Source organism: Saccostrea echinata, unplaced genomic scaffold, assembly GCF_033153115.1.
Source record: "Saccostrea echinata isolate AGI-Se365-2 ecotype Australia unplaced genomic scaffold, CSIRO_AGI_Sech_v1 ptg000011l, whole genome shotgun sequence".
Classification (NCBI taxonomy): domain Eukaryota; kingdom Metazoa; phylum Mollusca; class Bivalvia; order Ostreida; family Ostreidae; genus Saccostrea; species Saccostrea echinata.
The window spans coordinates 3,568,564-3,588,168 of NW_026889760.1; the positions used below are offsets into that span (position 1 = coordinate 3,568,564).

Below are 19,605 nucleotides of genomic sequence, written 5' to 3' on the forward strand. Positions count from 1 at the left end.
AAACCATCATATGGAAATTATACTAATTCTAACTACTACGGTACCATAAGAAAAACTTTTGTTCGTAGTGACAATGAACTATGAAAAAGAATTAAGAAATTAAAGAAAACTTTTGTGATATGAATGATATACATGATTGTAAAAGAAAACAATGCTACAATGTGTCCCCTTAATTATTAACATTGTCCAACAACTTTTTTGGAATATCTGCTGTTCGTTTATCATGGTGCCCCCCCCCCCCCTTTCCCCGTCAAAACAGAATTTGCTTTCTACAGGGCTGAAGTTATAAATGCAATAAAGAAAGAAGCCCACATTCATGATCGCTAGTGAAAATTATGAATCTTTCTTTACAGTATATATATCTAACTTTCTTTAGCAAAACGATCTCAGGGAAATTGCTTGTTCTACTAAAACACTACATCCAATGTGCACGAGATGATACAATTCATACCAAAGATTCATGCCATATGAATGAAATTTGATCCCTATTTTCTTCCCGACGGATGTTTTAGGTCATGTGAAATTAAAGGCAAAATTATGAGAATGTTTATTTATTTTCCGAAAATTGTATGCGTTTATTTGAATATTAACAAGCTAATTCAGAGAATTTGTGTCCCCCGCTTAGGGGAAAAAAGAAGAGCATGCGCAGTTTGGAGGGGGGGGGGGGTCGGACCCCCCCCCCCCCTGGATTTGTAGAATTATTAAATGTATACATGTATATTAAATTTAAGGGGTGAAAGCCAATATGGATATAAAGATTTTGATTGTTTATTCTTTAATATGTGTATAGAAGATTCTTTTTATATAGAATATTTATCACACTGTAATAATGATTTTATGAGTTTGTACAAGCCAGACGTCATAACTTTATCATTTCACACGCTACATACTATCATTTAGTAACCCCCCCCCCCCAATTAAAAAAAACAACAAAAATTATGGTCCAGGATTTGAACCCGGCGTAACGACGAAAAGTGACCCCCGTAAAATATTGACCGGGGATCATTTTTCTATGTAGAAATTTGACCCCCCCCCCCCGTGACGGTACATATTGTCGTTTTGTACATATTGTCGTCGGCGAAAATATGTACCTGCCCCCACTGCACATATTGTCGTCCATCGGTACATATTGTCGCCGTCGACAATATGTACTGAGACGAGCTTTTAGTTATTTTCCTCCTGCACAATGGACGGCAAAATGTACAGTCAAGCACCATGCAGTACATATTGTCGTCGGCGACAATAGGTACAGTCAAGGTCGCCATATATTAATTGTCGTCGATATATTCTTTTGAGGAATATTTACCTGAGAAAAGAAAGAGAGATTGACAAACACACACACGCACTGAGGGAGACAGACAGCATTTCTCACAATACTGTAGGGAGAAAACTTTTTGCACGGTCTGAAAATTGTGTCCAGGATTGATGTACATCACTATGACATATCAAGATACCGTTATTCTTGAGATATCTGATAAATCAGCTGTTCTTTTTTTCTTGTAATATATACTTGGAGTTTGAATACAGGTATGATTTTTTTTTTTGTTCAGAAGTAATGATTATTTGGAAATTATTTTTGCGTTATTCTTATATACGATCATGTGCCGATATAATATTATAAATATAATTTATTGTTAATAATAATATAAGAATAACGCAGACAATAACATTTTTAGATCACCTGAGCTGGAAGTTCAAGTGAGCTTTACTGATCACACTTTGTCTGACCGTCCGTCTGTCTGTAAACTATTCATAATTTCAGCTTCTTCTCAAGAACTGCTGGGTCAATTTCAACTAAACTTGCCACACTTGCATCCGTGGATAATGGGGATTCAAGTTTGTTCAAATGAAGGACCATGCCCTCTTTCAAGGGAAGTAGTTAAGAATAAGTGAAATTTTAGTGACTTCTAAAAATCTTCTCAACAACCACTGTGTCAGAAAAGTTGAAACTTGTGTGCAAGCTCCATTAAAAAGTGTAGATTCATTTTTTTCAGATCAAGTCCCTCGGGGGATAGATGTGGCTACAATAGATGAACTAAATTTTTCATAGAATATTTAAAAAAAAAAATCTTTCAAAATCTTCTTTTCAAGAACTACTGGGTCAGAAGAGATGATACTTATGTAAGTTCAATTTTTAGGTGAGGGCACAAAAAAGATCCCTCACTGCTCAATGATCCTGAGTGCCAAGTATAGGTCTAAATTTGCAGCCCTCCACCGGTAAGTGGTGACGTCTCAATATGAATGAAAAATTCTCGAGAGGGACATTTTAACAACAAACAAACAAAAACAAAATCAGTTTTGTTCAAGTCATGACCCCAGGAGTAATGTGGGACCACAATTGGTGATCAAAGTTTTACAAAGGAATATATACAGAAAATCTTTAAAAAAAAATCTTCTCAAACACCAAAAGACAGATGTAGCACCCCCCCCCCCTCGCTTGGTGGTTTGATTTATTTTGTGGTAAATTCTGTTTGTTTCACTTGTATATACTTAGTCCACAGGTAAAATTTCATAATTAAATAATTAACTTAACATATACAATAACACTGATGAACGACAATTAATATGTGCAGTGAGGGAAGGTACACAATGTCGCCGGCGACGATATGAACAGGACGACAAAATGTACCGTCACAATCACGCTGCATGAAATAGCATACGAGACACGTCAGTGTGATTCTCACACCAATTTCATTCACAAAACTACAAAAAAAAAAAAAAACAACAACAACAAAAGACATCTTTAAACAACAATATCTGTGGGGCGACAATATGTAGAGTGAGGGTGAGGCACATAATGTTGCCAGCGACAATATGTACATATGTAACTTTTCAGTCGGCGACAAGATGTACCGATGGACGACGATATGTGCAGTGAGGGTAGGTACATATTGTCGCCGACGACAATATGTACAAAACTACAATATGTACCGTCACCCCCCCCCCCCCCCGGGTCAATATTCTACGTAGAAAAATTTTTTTCTTTTTCTTTTTTCTTTGATTTCTTTTATCATATTGTTTTCCATCCCTAATAGGACCAAATTCTCTATCCTTAAATGTTCATCCTGTACTTTGATATTAATTTAAAGCATTTTATAGTACAAAAGGATTTACAGAGAGAAAGTTTCAAAAATGTAATTTACTAAGCAGTAATTAATGAACAAAAATTGCTTTGAAGTCTATGGGGACAAGAATTTTTTTTTTTTTAAAAAATTCAAATAATTATATCAATCAATATTGTGGTAGAAAGATGCATTAAACATTAGACATATAGAAATAGAATGACAATTGAAAACGGTTTTTTTACCAGATAAGTTTTTAAGATTATCTTTTTTATTAATTAAAAACAGATAACTCTTACCAAAATTCAAGATCATAAATTTGGACACATCCCACCCTTCCATGCTTATAGTAATAAATGGGAATTATGTCTAAATATAATGAGTATTCAACATATACAAATCTGATATGTATTCAATTTCATTGAATCTTTTGCTATCAGGGATAGAATACCTTAATAATAATAACTTAAAAATTTTCAGTTTCCACAGTTTTAATTACCTAAATGTGCAAAAAATCAAAATAAAGTCTTCTTTCTTCTTTGTAAGTTATTAGAAAGATTAACGTTTTAAAACTCTTCCCAGTTAGTTTTAAAAATTGCGATTGTTAAGAAAATTTGATCTCCATATTCTCTTTTAATTTCTATGAATGAAGTCTTAAACTTCTCATAAATATAGGGAAGATTAAATATGTGAAATATATAAATCTTAAAAATATAACACAGGACTGAATCAATATGCCTCTGACCTTCGATATCAGGGGCACAAAACGTGATTAGCTCAAAATCTTACCAGTGTCTTTTGTAGTTTGCTAGTGTCAACAAAGCCTTCACATAAGGTTTTTTTGCAATTAAAGAAAGAGATGTTTAACACAAGTCTATACACGGAAATATTATCTTCTATCCTTCTCCCTCCCTCTCTCCACTCCTTCCACACAACTCTCTCCCCACTCTCCCCATCTCTCTCCCCTCCCCACTCTTTTTCATCCATCCCCTCTCTCTCCCATCCTATCCCCATTCTGTCTTTCTCTCCCTCCCCAATCTCCCCCACTCTACATCCCTCTCCACTCTCTCCCCCACACTCTGTCTCCCTTCCCATCTCTCTCCCCCACCAACCCCCTCTCTGTCCCACCCTCTCCCCCACTCCACTCTTTCGTTCTCTCCCCACTCACTCTCCCGCTCTCTCCCCACTCACTCACTCTCCCCATTCTCTCTCTCTCACTCACTCACTCTCTCCCCACTCTCTCTTCTCCCCACCCCACTCTCTCTCTCACCCCACTGACTCTCTCTTCCCACACTATCTCACTCTCTCCCTTCTCTCCCCACTATCTCCCTCTTCCCCTTCTCTCCCCACTATCTCGCTCCTCGCTCACTCTCCCCCTCCACTCACTCACTCTCTCCCAATTCTCTCTTCTCCCCACCCCACTCGCTCTCACCCCACTGACTCTCTCTTCCCACACTATCTCACACTCTCTCTCGCTCTTCCCCTTCTCTCCCCACTATATCCCTCCACTCACTCACTCCCCCTTTCTCTCTTCTCCCAACCCCACTGACTCCCTCTCCCCACACTGACTCCCTCTCCCCACACTCTCTCTCGCTCTTCCCCTTCTCTCCCCACTATCTCCTTCTCTCTTTATTTTTTTTTTTGACTGCCTGACTCATTTGTTATTATACCTTGTGAAAAAAAAACTAATATATATACATAATACATGGATATTTCAAAGTTATTTACAATAAAATTAATGGAAAAAATACCTATTCCAGAACAGAGACAAAATTCTTCCTGTTAGTAGAAAAGAAATTATAAAATGTTTATTCTTGATCTTTTTACTTTAAATTGGATTTGGCAAATTTGTTTATTTTTGGAAAAAAATGAATGTAATTTAAAATTATAAGGGCGATAACTTCAAACAACAGAAAATACTGCTTCCCTGTTCACAATTTGTTCATTGCGTTATATGTTTGCACATTCAATTTCATATGCTTGGAAAACAATATTTATTTGCTTACTAACATGCAAGGAACATATGCCAGCTTAAAATCTAAGTTGGATATTATTTGTTGTACCGTTATGAAAAATAGTTGTGCGGCTAACATGGCTAATGCCTTAAATTATCCATATGCAGAGAGGAGGTCTATAAATATCCTTTATTTGATCTAGTATGTAATAAGGGTTTGGCATTCACTATCCTTCTCCCTTGTAAGCTTTCAGTTTACTATATTTTCATAATTTTTATCTTGTTCAGACATCGTGTCGTTGCTTTCAATGGTAACCAAAATGCACTTGCATCATGACTCACTCGTTGTTCTACGGGTAACCCGGCATTTCATATTTTCTTGTTGCATATAAACGTTTGTTTAGTGTTTGTTCAAATACGTGCTCTTAATAAAACTATGTGTAATTTTTACTTGTTGCATGGTTCTACTCTGCTAACCATAGATTTCTACATGTATTAAACGGTTTTGAATGGACAGTGTTAAATGATTAACCGTTGGGCTATCAACGTAATTTGAGTAAGTGTTCACCTTATTACAGGTCCTAGCAAAGCTTCTGGGAAAATTAAAATTATTCACTTAAGTAACAGAGCCATTCAATCAAAAAAAGTCAAGCAAATTGTGGGCTTAAAAAATCATACCAAAGTTGCCTCTGTCGCGCATAGGAACCCTCCTCAATCTACATGTACTGTACATAACATTATAGAGATAAAGTTTATAAATTGTAAAACACTTGAAGTAAGCACTTAATTCTAAGTCTGAAGGAAGAATTTAAGAAGCAATGCCACACCAATTTTTTTTCATAGATCTTTAAGACATCCCCTTGAAACTATGGTTTCAGCATTAAAAGGCCGATATATTAGCTCTCAATTATTTTATAAGATTTTTTCCCCAATTTTTCATAGAAAAAAAAAAACAATTTAACAATTTCATACAAATACAGACAATGTAGACAGTATTATCAATTGTGAAATTGTCGAAGAGGAAATAATAGCGCCTGTTCAGAAACTTGAAAATGGTAAAGCCGCAGGGTATGATAACATTGTAAATAAACATATTTCTACAACATTGTCAACTTTTTTACCTTTATATAAGAAGTTCTTTAATATAATTCTTTATAGTGGTTAAGTTCCAGATGAATGGTTAATTGGTATTGTTAGACCAATTTATCACGCGGAAACGAAAGTGTTAAAACATACAAAATTTATGAATTTATGACCTTGACTTTGACGTTTTGACCTCAAAATCAATAGGGTTCCTTTTTTCACGCCTCAGGGAGTTTCTATGCAAAATTTCATTGCGAGAGTTCAAAGGGTTCTCGTGATAACGCGCGGAAACGAAAGTGTTACAGACAGAAAGAAATACGGACGGACAGAAGACCCAAATTTATATCACCCACTTTCAGTGAAAGCGGGGGACAAAAAGAGGAAAGTGCATCAATCTACATGTCAATATCTTTCATGATATAAACTCATCATTTTTTTTTATTAAATTTTATCTGCATCTATAATTTTAGAAGAAATGCTTAATTTGGCAAAAGTTTGGATAATGTAGAGTATATCTTTATCAGAGAAAACTTCAGTGATGTGGTGTTGTGGGTAACCCCCCTTTCACTAAGCACTGCGGAATATTCATATCGGGATCGAGAGACAGCCGGAAATTTTAGGACGCCATCTATGCGCGCTAAAATGTTTACATTAAAAAAGGAAAACAAATGATCAAAATCGACACCTAGATAATTGCAAATGCAAAATTTTCCATCAAATAGTGTAACATAACAAACTGACAATGGCAGGATACCTAAAGTATATCGAAGTGGACAATTTTAAGTCCTACGTAGGTCTGCAAAGAATTGGACCCTTTGATCGCTTCACAGCAATTATTGGACCTAATGGATCGGGTATTTAATTTCTTGTGTAATTTTGTATAATTGCTTTTCCTTCTGTATAAAGATGTTATCATTGTAAAGTGAAATTGCAGTGTAGGGAAAACTGATGTATCTTATGCCAGATGTTGGCAAAATCATCTGTATCATCAAATGAAGATGTTTGGTTCGAAACAATAAACTAAGTGAATTTTTACCATTGCAGGCAAATCCAACTTGATGGATGCGATCAGTTTTGTACTTGGAGAGAAAACATCAAATTTAAGATGCAAGAGAATGAGTGTTAGTATATAATCAAATTATCTTAATCATGCAACTGAATGAACTGATACCGTTAAACTTTAATCTCTACATTTTTTTGTTTAAATTACAGGATTTAATTCATGGGGCACCAGTAGGAAAACCAGCTGCCAACAAAGCATCAGTCACTGCAGTATATGTAAACTCAGCAAACGGGGAGGAGACGCATTTCACACGGGTCATTCATGGTTCTTCATCTGACCATAAGGTCAATGGAAAGGTAAAAGATGTCAGCAATAGTAGTAAGTTTATCTGTTGTCATGATTTTTAAAAGTGTCCTTCGCACTAGTTAATCTAAGCTGTTTTTTTTATATTTTGGTTGCATAAGCAAGAAAAAGTCTTTCACTGGCAACCAAGCTCCAATGATTTTCAAACAAATTTTAAAAGCGGCCCTTTTGCTTTTTAATCATAATGAATTATACATTACATAGATATATTTACTTTGTGGGGGGAAATATTGGGATGGATATTGGCAAAATTTTCTTTGTGATATATCACGATTTTTTCTCAAAAATATCACGATAAATCATGATATTTTTACTACAATTTCAAATTAATTTCCATAACATTTCTTAAAAATTGCTATAAAAACATAACTTTACTTTTTAATTTTTTATTTATTTGATATAAAGAATGTTTGGATGCAGTTGTTTAACTGTTTTCAACATTTTTTACACTTCCTGTGATTGTCATTAAATAGATTGAACAAATAAATTAATAATTTCTGGAATTTATAGTTATGTACTAAATACCAATATTTTAGTCTTCGTATCAAGATATGTATCACACAATAAAAAATTGCGATATACTGGTATAGCAATAAAATCGCACATCCCTAGGAAATATCTTAATACTTTCAGTAAAATTGACTAAGATGTTTGCATGAAAACAGCCTTATACGAGGGGTTATCAAAAAGTTCGTGGACTAGCGTCATAAAATTAAAACTGCTTAAGATACATCAATGAATTTTTAAACATTAAATAAGCATCTTCTTTTCTATATGTAAAATAAAGTATAAATCATAAGTTTTATTTTTTTAGTGAATCGTTAATGTTTTTGTAAGCAATATGGTATGTCAAGGCGGCGCAACCTCGAACATGACGTATTTTCTACCTGAGTGTAACTGAGAAAAACTCTTCTAAAATAAGCATTTGTCATCCGAAAATCCCATTAATTCACTCATGTGATATGACACAATTTTTCCGTAAAAGTTGCAATTTTTACCTTATTCTGTATATTCTGTGAAATTTTATCGTAAATTTTATAGGGAATGTCCAAACAATAAAGGGGTTAAAAAATGACGTTGAAAGGGGGAGGGTGTCATTTTACAACATTCTATACAGTTTCAGCCCTTGGAAAACCTGACATAGACTTAGAAAATGTTTAAACAGGCTACAGAGAAATAAAGTACATCCAGAGTACTTGTGTTTAAATACCAAAACAGATCAGCAAGAAAAGAGACACACGGTTAATGTCGATTTGTAGTCAGGGTGTCCAAAGTCAGACATGTCGAAAAGTGACGTTGATCATTGCTTGATATTGAACTCCGGCAAGAAAATTATGCTGGCAAAATCAAGCAAGGATTTTTTTCTATGTATAGATTTAATAATTACAATATTAATGCATTGAAATCAGGTGTTCATGACATTGTAAAGTCATATAAACAAGAAGGGTTTGGGTCTTTACTTTTCTCCAGAGAATCTCATCAAGATAAGTGCATTGAGGCAGAAGGAGCAGGTATTGAGAAATAATGACGTCGTCGGATGTCATGAAACTAAACGGCGACAGTGCCGGGTGATCATATAATGCCCTTTTTATTTAATGATAATTTGGCTAATTATCAACATATCAAGCTGAAATTTTTCAACACTTCTTAAACTTTTGTTGTTTTATGTTCCCTACAAATTTTGTAATCAACAACTACATAGTATTAATTTTATTGCATCAGTCCATGAACTTTCTGATAATCCCTCGTATGGCAGTTATTTTAAGGCATGAGAAACATCGGAAGTCTAGGTGGTCTCAATTGCTTCCCTACATAGTTTAAAAATTTAATTTTAAAAATATAATTTGATAAAGATAACCATTGTTGTTTAAAAAAATCTTGAAATATTGCAGAGTGTGACAGCTCAAGACTATGCCAATGAACTGGAAAAGATTGGGGTTCTTGTCAAATCCAAGAATTTTCTGGTGTTCCAAGGTACAGTAGAAAGTATAGCTATGAAGAATGCCAAGGAAAGAATGGCCATGTTTGAGGAAATTAGCAGGTATTTCATTTGAACATGATTTTATCAACTTATATAGTTTAAATATTGGTTGTATAGACATTTTTTTTCTTTCATTAACTTTTACATGTATTTCAGTACATGTATAATTGAAATGAATGCATTCAAAGAATACTGTTTGGGTATTTCTATAGGGTCAGTCCAGTATAAATATACAAATTTGTTTCAATATTGTTTTAGATCTGGTGAATTGAAGGAGGAATATGATAAAGCTAAAGCCGAGATGAACAAAGCTGAAGAGGACACCCAATTTAACTACCACAAAAAGAAGGGCATCGCTGCAGAGAGAAAAGAAGCCAAGATGGAGAAAGATGAGGCCGAGAGATATCAGAGAATTAAGGAACAAATTGTAGGAGGCTTCTCAAAAGTTGTACTGTAGATATTTAAAAAAAGAAAAAGAGAAGAAATTTAGTAGAATACAAGTACATTTATACATATTGCAAAGTTAAACACAGCTAAATTATGTAGCAATATGAGAGGGTAAAAATTTAAGAACTTTAATTTTGATTAATAACTTTTATTTATCTTCCTGTGTATTATTTTTCAGGCAGAGAAGCAGTTGGAGTTGCAATTGTTTAAGTTGTACCACAATGAAGCTGAGATTGATGAGTTGGCAGATGAATTGCAGAAGAAGACAGCTCAGGTGGAGAAGGAGAATAGAAAGAGAGAAAGAATTGAAGATGAAATAAAAGAGAAAAAGAAGGAGCAAGGAAAAGTGGCCAGAGAATTAACCAAAGTGGAACAGTCTATCAAGGAGTCAGTAAGTGGACAGCTAAATTGAATTCTGTATAGCTGGCTTTGCAGATGTACATACATATAATTGATTGAATTCAGGCCCAAGATAACTTCTAACATGAAACAGAATATGATAATTTTGAAAGTTGAAATCCCTTTCTCCATTCTCTTCTCTCAATGTATTTTGCTGTTTGAAGTTGAAAGGAGATTCCTTGAACATACTTGTATACTAGTGTTATAACATTTCTATAGTAGTAGATCTTTATGAATAAATTTGCAAGGATAACAAAGTTATACATGTTATACATGGGAAACCATGTTAGCTTACATGAATTTTGATATTATAGGAAGTGGAGTTGAATAAGAAGAGACCACTGTACATTAAGGCCAAGGAGAAAACTTCCCACATGATCAAGAAATTGGATGCCGCTAAGTAAGATTTCTCTTTCAGCTTAATTGTGATATTCCATAATGTTTGGATAAAATGTGTGCAATTTTCTTCATTGAAAATTCTCATGATATTAAACTACATATACATGTATTTCTTTGCATCAGGAAATCTCTGAAGCAAGCAAAAAAGAGCCATGAGAACCATGAAACAGAGGTAAACTGGGAAAATTGAGCGTGGACTTTGGAACTAAATAATTATCTTTGAAATGAGATCTTTAAAAATTTTAATGATAAATGATGCTTACCTAAAAATGCTGAATTTTTAAAATTTTGATAAGATCCATGAGATGGAGAAGGAATTGGAGGAGGTAGAAAAGAAACAGCAGGAGTTTGAGAACCAAATTGAGGAGGAGTCCCAGTCCCAGGGGAGGGATCTGGACCTTGAGGAAAACCAGGTAGGCACGATACAACTACATTTAGATTCAGTCCAAGGAGTGAAGTTCTGAACCTTTTTGAAATATGGAAGAAACTGTATTTCTTTTCTCTTTATTTTCTTGTTCTTTGTTTTCTTTGTACATACATACATGTATATAATTTGAAATCATATTCAAGACCAAGAAAGGAAACTGTTGCCATAGGGAAAATTTAGAATACTGTTTGTTTCTTTAAAAAAGAAAAATTTAAAAATATACTTTTTTTGGAGAAAGGAAACACTGAAATTTAGTGTCGATAACTGAAATGTTTGCTGAACTCCTCTTCAGCTTCAAGAGTATCATAGACTGAAAGAAGAAGCGGGTAAGAATGCTGCCCGATACATGCAAGAAATGGACTCCATCACCAGAGAGCAAAAGTCTGACCAGGATCGCTTCGACAATGAAAATCGTAAAAAGAATGAGCTGATAGCAAAGATCAAACAGAAAGAGAATGAGATGGAAGAAAACAGGAAGAGAGTGGAGAAATTAGATGATTACATCAGGTTAGTTAGAATTGTGAAGAGATTGATCGTGTGTAGGCCTACCATTCGATCTCTGTCATTGTCCAGTTGAAAGACAAAATTGTACATTTACCTGTAAGTTGAGTTTCGTTTGTATTATGTTCCATGAAATATATTCTGTGTCTAGATTCTTTTTAAAGTTTGTCAATGACAGAAGATTTTTTTAAAACGTTTGAACATAGGAAATTTTTTTTAAACCTTACCCCAAGGTCATTTTAGATAGAACGGATTATCAATCCTTCAATGTTAAATGTTCTTTGTGAGCATCATATACATGTACATCTTTGAATGAAACATCTTTTCTTGCCATCATTTTTTTGCACTGAATACTGGGGGGAAATTTCTCAGCACTTATAGAAGAGTGAGCTAAAAATAAATGCCTTTGATATTTTACTTACACAGGTCCAGTGAAACAGCTGTTGCTGATCTGAAGAGGTCAGAGGCAGAATTATCTGAGCAGGTGGAAATGGCAAATGTTAGAATCGGGGAAATTAATGAGGAAATGGCCTCCATCTTAGAGCAGCTTGGAGAAGCTAAAGTAGACAAACATGAATCGTCCAGAGCCATAAAAAAGAAGGAGCTGCTGGAAAACCTTAAGCGTCTATTTCCAGGGGTGGTCAGTATATGAGTTAGAAGTTAGACTGTTTTTTTTTACCATTCTGTATCCACTAATGACTGTTTTTTAAGTGATATACCTCATATTAAGATTACCTTTATGTGACATATTTCAATAGAATTTTTAAAAAATTGCCCTGTTTTAAAGAAAAGTGTATTGGAAAAAAAATTGCCTCATTATCCTAAGCCTGAAGAATAGGGTATGATATCCCATGATTTTAAATGCAGCATGGAAGACTGATTGATCTCTGTGAACCAAGCCACAAGAAATACCAGATAGCCATTACAAAGGTGCTGGGGAAGTACATGGATGCCATTGTGTGTGACACAGAAAAGGCTGCTAAGGACAGTATTCAGTATATGAAGGACCAGAGAATCGAACCCGAGACGTTCTTACCACTGGACTACCTAGATGTAAAACCTGTTAATGAAAAATTAAGGTGAGTCTGCGTAGCCATGTACAATTTTGCTCTGAATTTTTTTTAATATTTGTGTAAGTTATCTTTTTGCATATGATTATGTGGAGAGAGGAAGGGAGAGAAAAGATGTGTAAATTCACTGAAAGAAAAAATCTTTCTGTAATATCAGTTTATTTTGTTGTGAACATTTATCCATGTACATGTAACTTTGTAACTACAGAGAAATTCAGAAGCCCCGTAATGTGAAGTTGGTTGTGGATGTGATTCGTTATGATCCCCCTTCCATTAAGAAGGCCCTGCTGTTTGCCTGTGGTAATGCCCTGGTTTGCGAGTCTGTTGAGGATGCCAGATACGTGGCTTTTGGAACGCATGAGAGACACAAAGTATGGCAGTAATTTAATAGCATTTTAGGCATAGGTACAAAGATTGTTATGTTCTGAAAAGTGTGATTTCTTTTTTTCAAATTTTTACATCTCTTTTTTTCATGCACTTTCACTTTTTCAGTCCGTGGCTTTAGATGGAACTCTTTTCCAAAAATCAGGAGTCATATCTGGGGGTGCTAGGTAAGAAATCACAAAAATGATGTTTTAGAATGTAATGAGTTTGTGCCTTAGAAATAATACCTGTTATTGTTCACATTACACATTGCTTTTAAGTGACCTGAGGGCTAAGGCCAGGCGTTGGGATGAGAAACAGCTCGGTCAGCTGAAGAGCAGAAAGGAAAAGTTGACAGAGGAACTGAAGGAATGGGTAAAGAAGAAGAGGAAGGAGTCGGAACTCAGTACCATGAGGTCTCAGATCAAGGGATATGAAACTCGACTCAAGTACTCAGTTACCGACAGAGACAACTTGGTGAGTTAATGGTTTGAAATTCTACTGTTTTTGCAAAAAACTTGATTAAATTGTAACTTATGTTAGTGCTTTTTTAATCCTTTTTTTTAAGCTAAACAAGCAGCTGTCACAGAATGAGAGAGATCTGAGTATGTACAAGCAAATGTTGGAACAGTATGATGTAAGTACATGATTATTAGTAGATTGATTTTTCAGTTTTCTTAATAAGAGAATATGGATAGGGGAAGGGAATAAAGATTTTTTTTCTGTACAAAAACCCAGTGTTTTCAAATGATTTTCTCCACCATAAAATGTATAATTAGAAGGTGGTAGGAGTGTTATGGGCTGATATGCAATCAAAGGATGGGGAGGAGAGCATTATGAATCTCAATACACTTTATTTGCCCTGTTAATTTCTGATTGCTTTGAATAGAGCTTATGTTTGTAAGAGGGTCATGATTAATTGTGTATTACTATTTTTCAGCCTCGAATGCAGGAAATAGAGAAGAGGATGATGGAAAGAGGTCAGCAGATGAAAATACTGAAGGAGAAGATGAACAGGGTGGAGGATGAGGTGTTCCGAGACTTTTGTGTCATGCTAGGCGTCAGCAATATCAGGTAAGGGAACAGAGAATCAGACTTGTGTCATGCTAGGAGTTTAGCAACATCAGGTAGGGAACAGAGAATCAGATAGGTAAACAGAGACTTTTGTGTCATGCTAGGAGTTAGCAACATCAGGTAGGGAACAGAGAATCAGAAAGGTAAACAGAGACTTTTGTGTCATGCTAGGAGTTAGCAACATCAGGTAGGGGAGAGAGAATCAGATAGGTAAACAGAGACTTTTGTGTCATGCTAGGAGTTTAGCAACATCAGGTAGGGAACAGAGAATCAGAAAGGTAAACAGAGACTTTTGTGTCATGCTAGGAGTTAGCAACATCAGGTAGGGAACAGAGAATCAGAAAGGTAAACAGAGACTTTTGTGTCATGCTAGGAGTTTAGCAACATCAGGTAGGGAACAGAGAATCAGAAAGGTAAACAGAGACTTTTGTGTCATGCTAGGAGTTTAGCAACATCAGGTAGGGAACAGAGAATCAGAAAGGTAAACAGAGACTTTTGTGTCATGCTAGGAGTTTAGCAACATCAGGTAGGGAACAGAGAATCAGAAAGGTAAACAGAGACTTTTGTGTCATGCTAGGAGTTTAGCAACATCAGGTAGGGAACAGAGAATCAGATAGGTAAACAGAGACTTTTGTGTCATGCTAGGAGTTTAGCAACATCAGGTAGGGAACAGAGAATCAGATAGGTAAACAGAGACTTTTGTGTCATGCTAGGAGTTTAGCAACATCAGGTAGGGGAGAGAGAATCAGATAGGTAAACAGAGACTTTTGTGTCATGCTAGGAGTTAGCAACATCAGGTAGGGAACAGAGAATCAGAAAGGTAAACAGAGACTTTTGTGTCATGCTAGGAGTTAGCAACATCAGGTAGGGGAGAGAGAATCAGATAGGTAAACAGAGACTTTTGTGTCATGCTAGGAGTTAGCAACATCAGGTAGGGGAGAGAGAATCAGATAGGTAAACAGAGACTTTTGTGTCATGCTAGGAGTTTAGCAACATCAGGTAGGGGAGAGAGAATCAGATAGGTAAACAGAGACTTTTGTGTCATGCTAGGAGTTAGCAATATCAGGTAGGGAAACTGGGAATCAGCAAATCGGAAATCAGAAAATCAAGATTCAATACATTTATACAGTTTATGACTATTAGAGAAGAAATTAACTTATCATTGTAATAAATTATGATGTTCAAAGCTATTGTTGAAAGTATCTGTAGTGACATTGGACTTGGTCAAGAAAAAAAGTTCCTTTACATTGGTGTAAAAAGGTTTCCTCTGAAATTGCTGGATACTAGTTTCTTGCCACAGATGTTTTTTTTAAGTATCATTATTTTGGAAATTTGCAGTCTGTGTATACATGTATAAGAATTTAAAGACATATATATGATTAGCTTCTATAATTTGATTCTGTATATTAGACAATTTGAGGAAAGAGAGCTGAGGTCTCAGCAGGAGAGGGCTAAGAAAAGACTGGAGTTTGAGAACCAAAAGTTCCGCTTGCAGAACCAGATTGAGTTTGAGAGGTCAAGGGACACAATAGGTAATAGGAAACAACTGCACAGAGAAAAATCCAATTAATTTCAAAGAATGTAATTAAAAAAATGAGAAAGACATTAATGTTAAAAAAACATCTTGGTTGAATTATGTAGATGAGGAGGAGTGGGTAATTTAGTGGATTAAAAACACTTCATCAAGATTTGCACAAAAAAATTTTTAATTTCAAGCTTCATTTCAACACTTACTCTAATATTTTAAGAGTTACTGTTCCTGGCTGAGGAGTAGATATCCTTAAAAGAAGAGCTTGTGAGTGAAGTAGAATTTGTGCAATTAACAAGATTCCTTTAATTTCAGCTAATGTCAGGAAATGGGAGGCTGCTGTGAAGAATGATGAAAAAGAGCTAGAGAAGGTGAAGAATGACGAGGCCAGGCATATGAAGGTGAGAGAATATAGAGTAGAAACCAGATTTACTCAAAATAGGTTCATAGGGAACAAGACTTGATATGAGTCTTTTATAACCTTTATAAAGTCATGTTAAGGAACATAGTTAGGAAATACACTGTACAAGTTTTACATAAGCATGAATATAGTTTTTCATATCTTGATGATAAATGGAGACAGAATATGGTATGTTATATAAATATATTTTAGTGATGATTAAAGTCTCTCACTTCAACAGTGGAATAAAGAAAATTTGTTTTCATGATATTAAAAGAATATTTAAAAAACATCTTTTTTTTCATTTTTATACCATTAGATCATAGAAGAAGCCATGGATCAGCAAGAAAGAGCTAAGAGACAGAGAATAACACTAAAGTCACAGGTGGATGACTTAGAATCAGAGATAAATGAGATTAAAAAGCGATTGAACAACCAACAGAAAGAGGTGGCCAGTGCCCAGAAACAGATTACAATGGTAGAGACCAAGTTAGAACAGAAACGAGCTGATAGACACAGTCTACTTAAAGCCTGCAAGGTAAATCATGTAGGAGGGTGGTTATTCTGATTTCTACATGTATATGAATGGGTATTTTTACATTCTGTAGGTTGATTTTATGATTTATTCAGCATTACCCCTTTTGCTTATACATGTATTTCATCTTGTCAGCAAAATTGAAAAAAGAAAACTTGTTTAGGGTAGTACAGTAGTTTCTGCAATAGATTTCAGCTTTGCTTGCTAGAATCACATTCCTAATGCTTTGACATAAAAAGAGAAATTATGATCTAATGAGATATATTGTATTAGTGATTCTGTAATATTTTTTGAACTGGAACACCCCCCCCCCCCCACCCCACCCCCAGCCCTCCTAAAAAAATAGTATGTATAGTTTGTGATATGTGGCCATTGTTCCTAACAGATGGATGACATACGCCTTCCAATGAGGACAGGGACTATGGATGACATCAGTCGTGAAGACGAACCGTCCAGTCAACCAGACGGTGGTAGTCAGTCCACCACAGAAACACCACTGGACAGTATGAGTTCTCAGGGACAGCGTGCAATATACGCCAGGGAGGCACAGATACAAATAGACTACAGCTCACTGGATGAGGATCTTAAAGAGGTTAGGGAAAAAGTAATTACTGATCAAAGTGTGGAAAATTAAATAATTAATAACTACTTTAGAAGCATATTTAATAACTACTTCAGAAGCTTATCATCACCAGTAAAGGTATTAAAAATAAACACCATTGAATATATACCAAAAAATAATTGCCTAAAATTTCAGTATTAGTGAGGAGGGAAAGTAATTTTATAGAAATCTCATTTAATGATTTTAATGTACAGTATTTGTCTTTCATGTGTCTTTTAAAATATGAGTTTTATAAATTTTGTATTTGTAGTTGGATTCTCAAGATGATGTGAAAAAACAAACAGAGGTCATGACAAAAGCTTTAAGTGACATGAATTCAAACCTGAATCGAATTAATGCTCCTAATATGAAAGCTGTAGAAAAGTAAGTATTACAATATATTGATTTTATGAAAATCAATATATTGTAAATAAAATAAAGAAATTTATTTGGTCGATTCAGATAAATTTTGTGGACGAGCAGATTTAAAAACAGTACTATTAAAATCTTTCTTTACTGAGAATTTGAAAATGTATTGTTTCTATTGCCAAGGTTGGATGGTGTCAGAGAGAGATTCCAGGAAACCTCGGAAGAATTTGAGAATGCTAGGAAGAGGGCAAAGAGAGCCAAACAAGCGTTTGAGAAAGTCCGTAAAGAAAGATATGACAGATTCATGCACTGTTTTGAGCATGTGTCAACACGAATTGATGAAATCTACAAGGTTTGATGTCATACTGGTATCATTTCATTTATAGATTGAAATCAAAATTTCATAAAAACTATTTTTCAATTGTCAATGTAGGTTTTGATTCAGGAGGGTTTTAAAAAAATCTAGGCTCTTATAAGCATAGGTGAAAAATAATTGAAAATGGAAATGTTTCATGTACACCATACATATTGGTCTAAAAGTTTGTAAATTTGATGATGAGGGTAATATTTTCGTCCCTTCAAGATTTGAAAACAAACTATTTTTGAGTCAATTTTGATATCCAATATGACTGTATACTTGTTTTTTTATTGCAGGCTTTAGCCAGAAATCAGAGTGCCCAGGCTTTCTTAGGACCAGAGAACCCTGAGGAGCCATATTTAGATGGTGTCAACTACAACTGTGTTGCACCTGGTAAGCGGTTCCGACCCATGGACAATTTATCTGGAGGAGAAAAAACAGTAGCAGCCCTAGCATTGCTATTCTCAATTCACAGGTGGGTGAATCCTAAAGGTATTCATTGGGTTTGAGATTATACTATTAAATGTACATATACTTCTTAGTACTGTAGTAGTTTAATGGCAGAATTAAGTTTTTTACCTTGTATATCCTGTAGATATGAAATGCATGTACATGTATTTCCTAGAATTGCTAGTACAAAAAAATACGATGTAGATTTTATTTGATGTGTTATGATTTTTTTGAATTTTGCAGTTACCAGCCTGCACCCTTCTTTGTGTTGGATGAGATTGATGCTGCTTTAGATAACACCAATATTGGCAAGGTAAGTTTTTCTTGAAACCCTTCTTGTTACCATGATGAAATTATGTAAGTGTATGTTCAAGTTTTAATTTAAGGTAAATATCTACATACAATTGTACATGTAATTATTCATGTTGATAAGTGTCAAATGTGGAAAAGGCTTGATCAAATACAGCAGAGTCGAATGTTGATCTTGCTTGAATAATCTTTTGCAGAAATTTCACAGCAGTGTTTATAGCGAGATAAATCATTTTGTTTTATAGGTGGCTTCCTACATTTGTGAGCAGTCCAGGACCTCATTTCAGTGCATTGTAATTTCACTGAAGGAAGAATTTTATAATAAATCTGATGCCCTTATAGGGATATATCCAGAGGTATGTACAACAACTGTCTGCATAAAGTTGGACTTCATTTTATACTCATGCAAATTAAAGGTGTTCTCTACAAATTCTAAATTTGAAGAATGAGGATATTTTCCAGTATGTGGAAATTAATAGTCATTAATCTTTTACAGCAAGGAGATTGTGTGATTAGTAATGTGTTGACCCTTGACCTCAAACAATACCCAGAATCCCATCAAGACGAAGACGGACATCAGGGGGTCCATCGATGAATAGGGTCTACTACAGGCACATGACAAAATGCAGCTACCCATGGAGAGCCTCATACTGCCAATTTTGTTTGAAGGAATTCGCTTTACATTGACAGAGTTTTGATTTATAGGTGTACTTTTTGACATTAATGTGTAATTTTTTATCTGTTGTAAATTTAGAAAGTACCATCAAGTAGAACGATTTTTGTTTAATTCATGGTCTACACTACATTTATATCTTCATGGGAAATACATGTAATTCTTTGATGTAAATTTTTACTTTGGAATTCATTCATTCATAAATACGTGTTCATATATTTAACGTGTTATGATCTGAGAAATTTATCATGCATAA

At 34.8% G+C, this 19,605-nt stretch overlaps 1 protein-coding gene across 1 annotated transcript; it reads left to right on the plus strand.

Moving 5' to 3' along the window:
* Positions 1-6,696: 6,696 nt before the first annotated feature.
* Positions 6,697-19,576, plus strand: LOC133184816 (structural maintenance of chromosomes protein 1A-like). Its single transcript, XM_061319897.1, has 27 exons — positions 6,697-6,953; positions 7,144-7,220; positions 7,312-7,458; positions 9,358-9,506; positions 9,705-9,873; positions 10,072-10,284; positions 10,607-10,692; positions 10,815-10,863; positions 10,988-11,104; positions 11,411-11,625; positions 12,046-12,259; positions 12,487-12,698; positions 12,898-13,060; positions 13,182-13,240; positions 13,334-13,529; positions 13,621-13,689; positions 13,993-14,126; positions 15,537-15,658; positions 15,970-16,055; positions 16,374-16,592; positions 16,975-17,181; positions 17,462-17,574; positions 17,743-17,911; positions 18,214-18,392; positions 18,611-18,680; positions 18,922-19,032; positions 19,173-19,576. Exons 1-27 carry the CDS (start codon positions 6,842-6,844, stop codon positions 19,269-19,271), a joined length of 3,756 nt encoding a protein of 1,251 aa, XP_061175881.1. The 5' UTR covers positions 6,697-6,841; the 3' UTR covers positions 19,272-19,576.
* Positions 19,577-19,605: the final 29 nt, after the last annotated feature.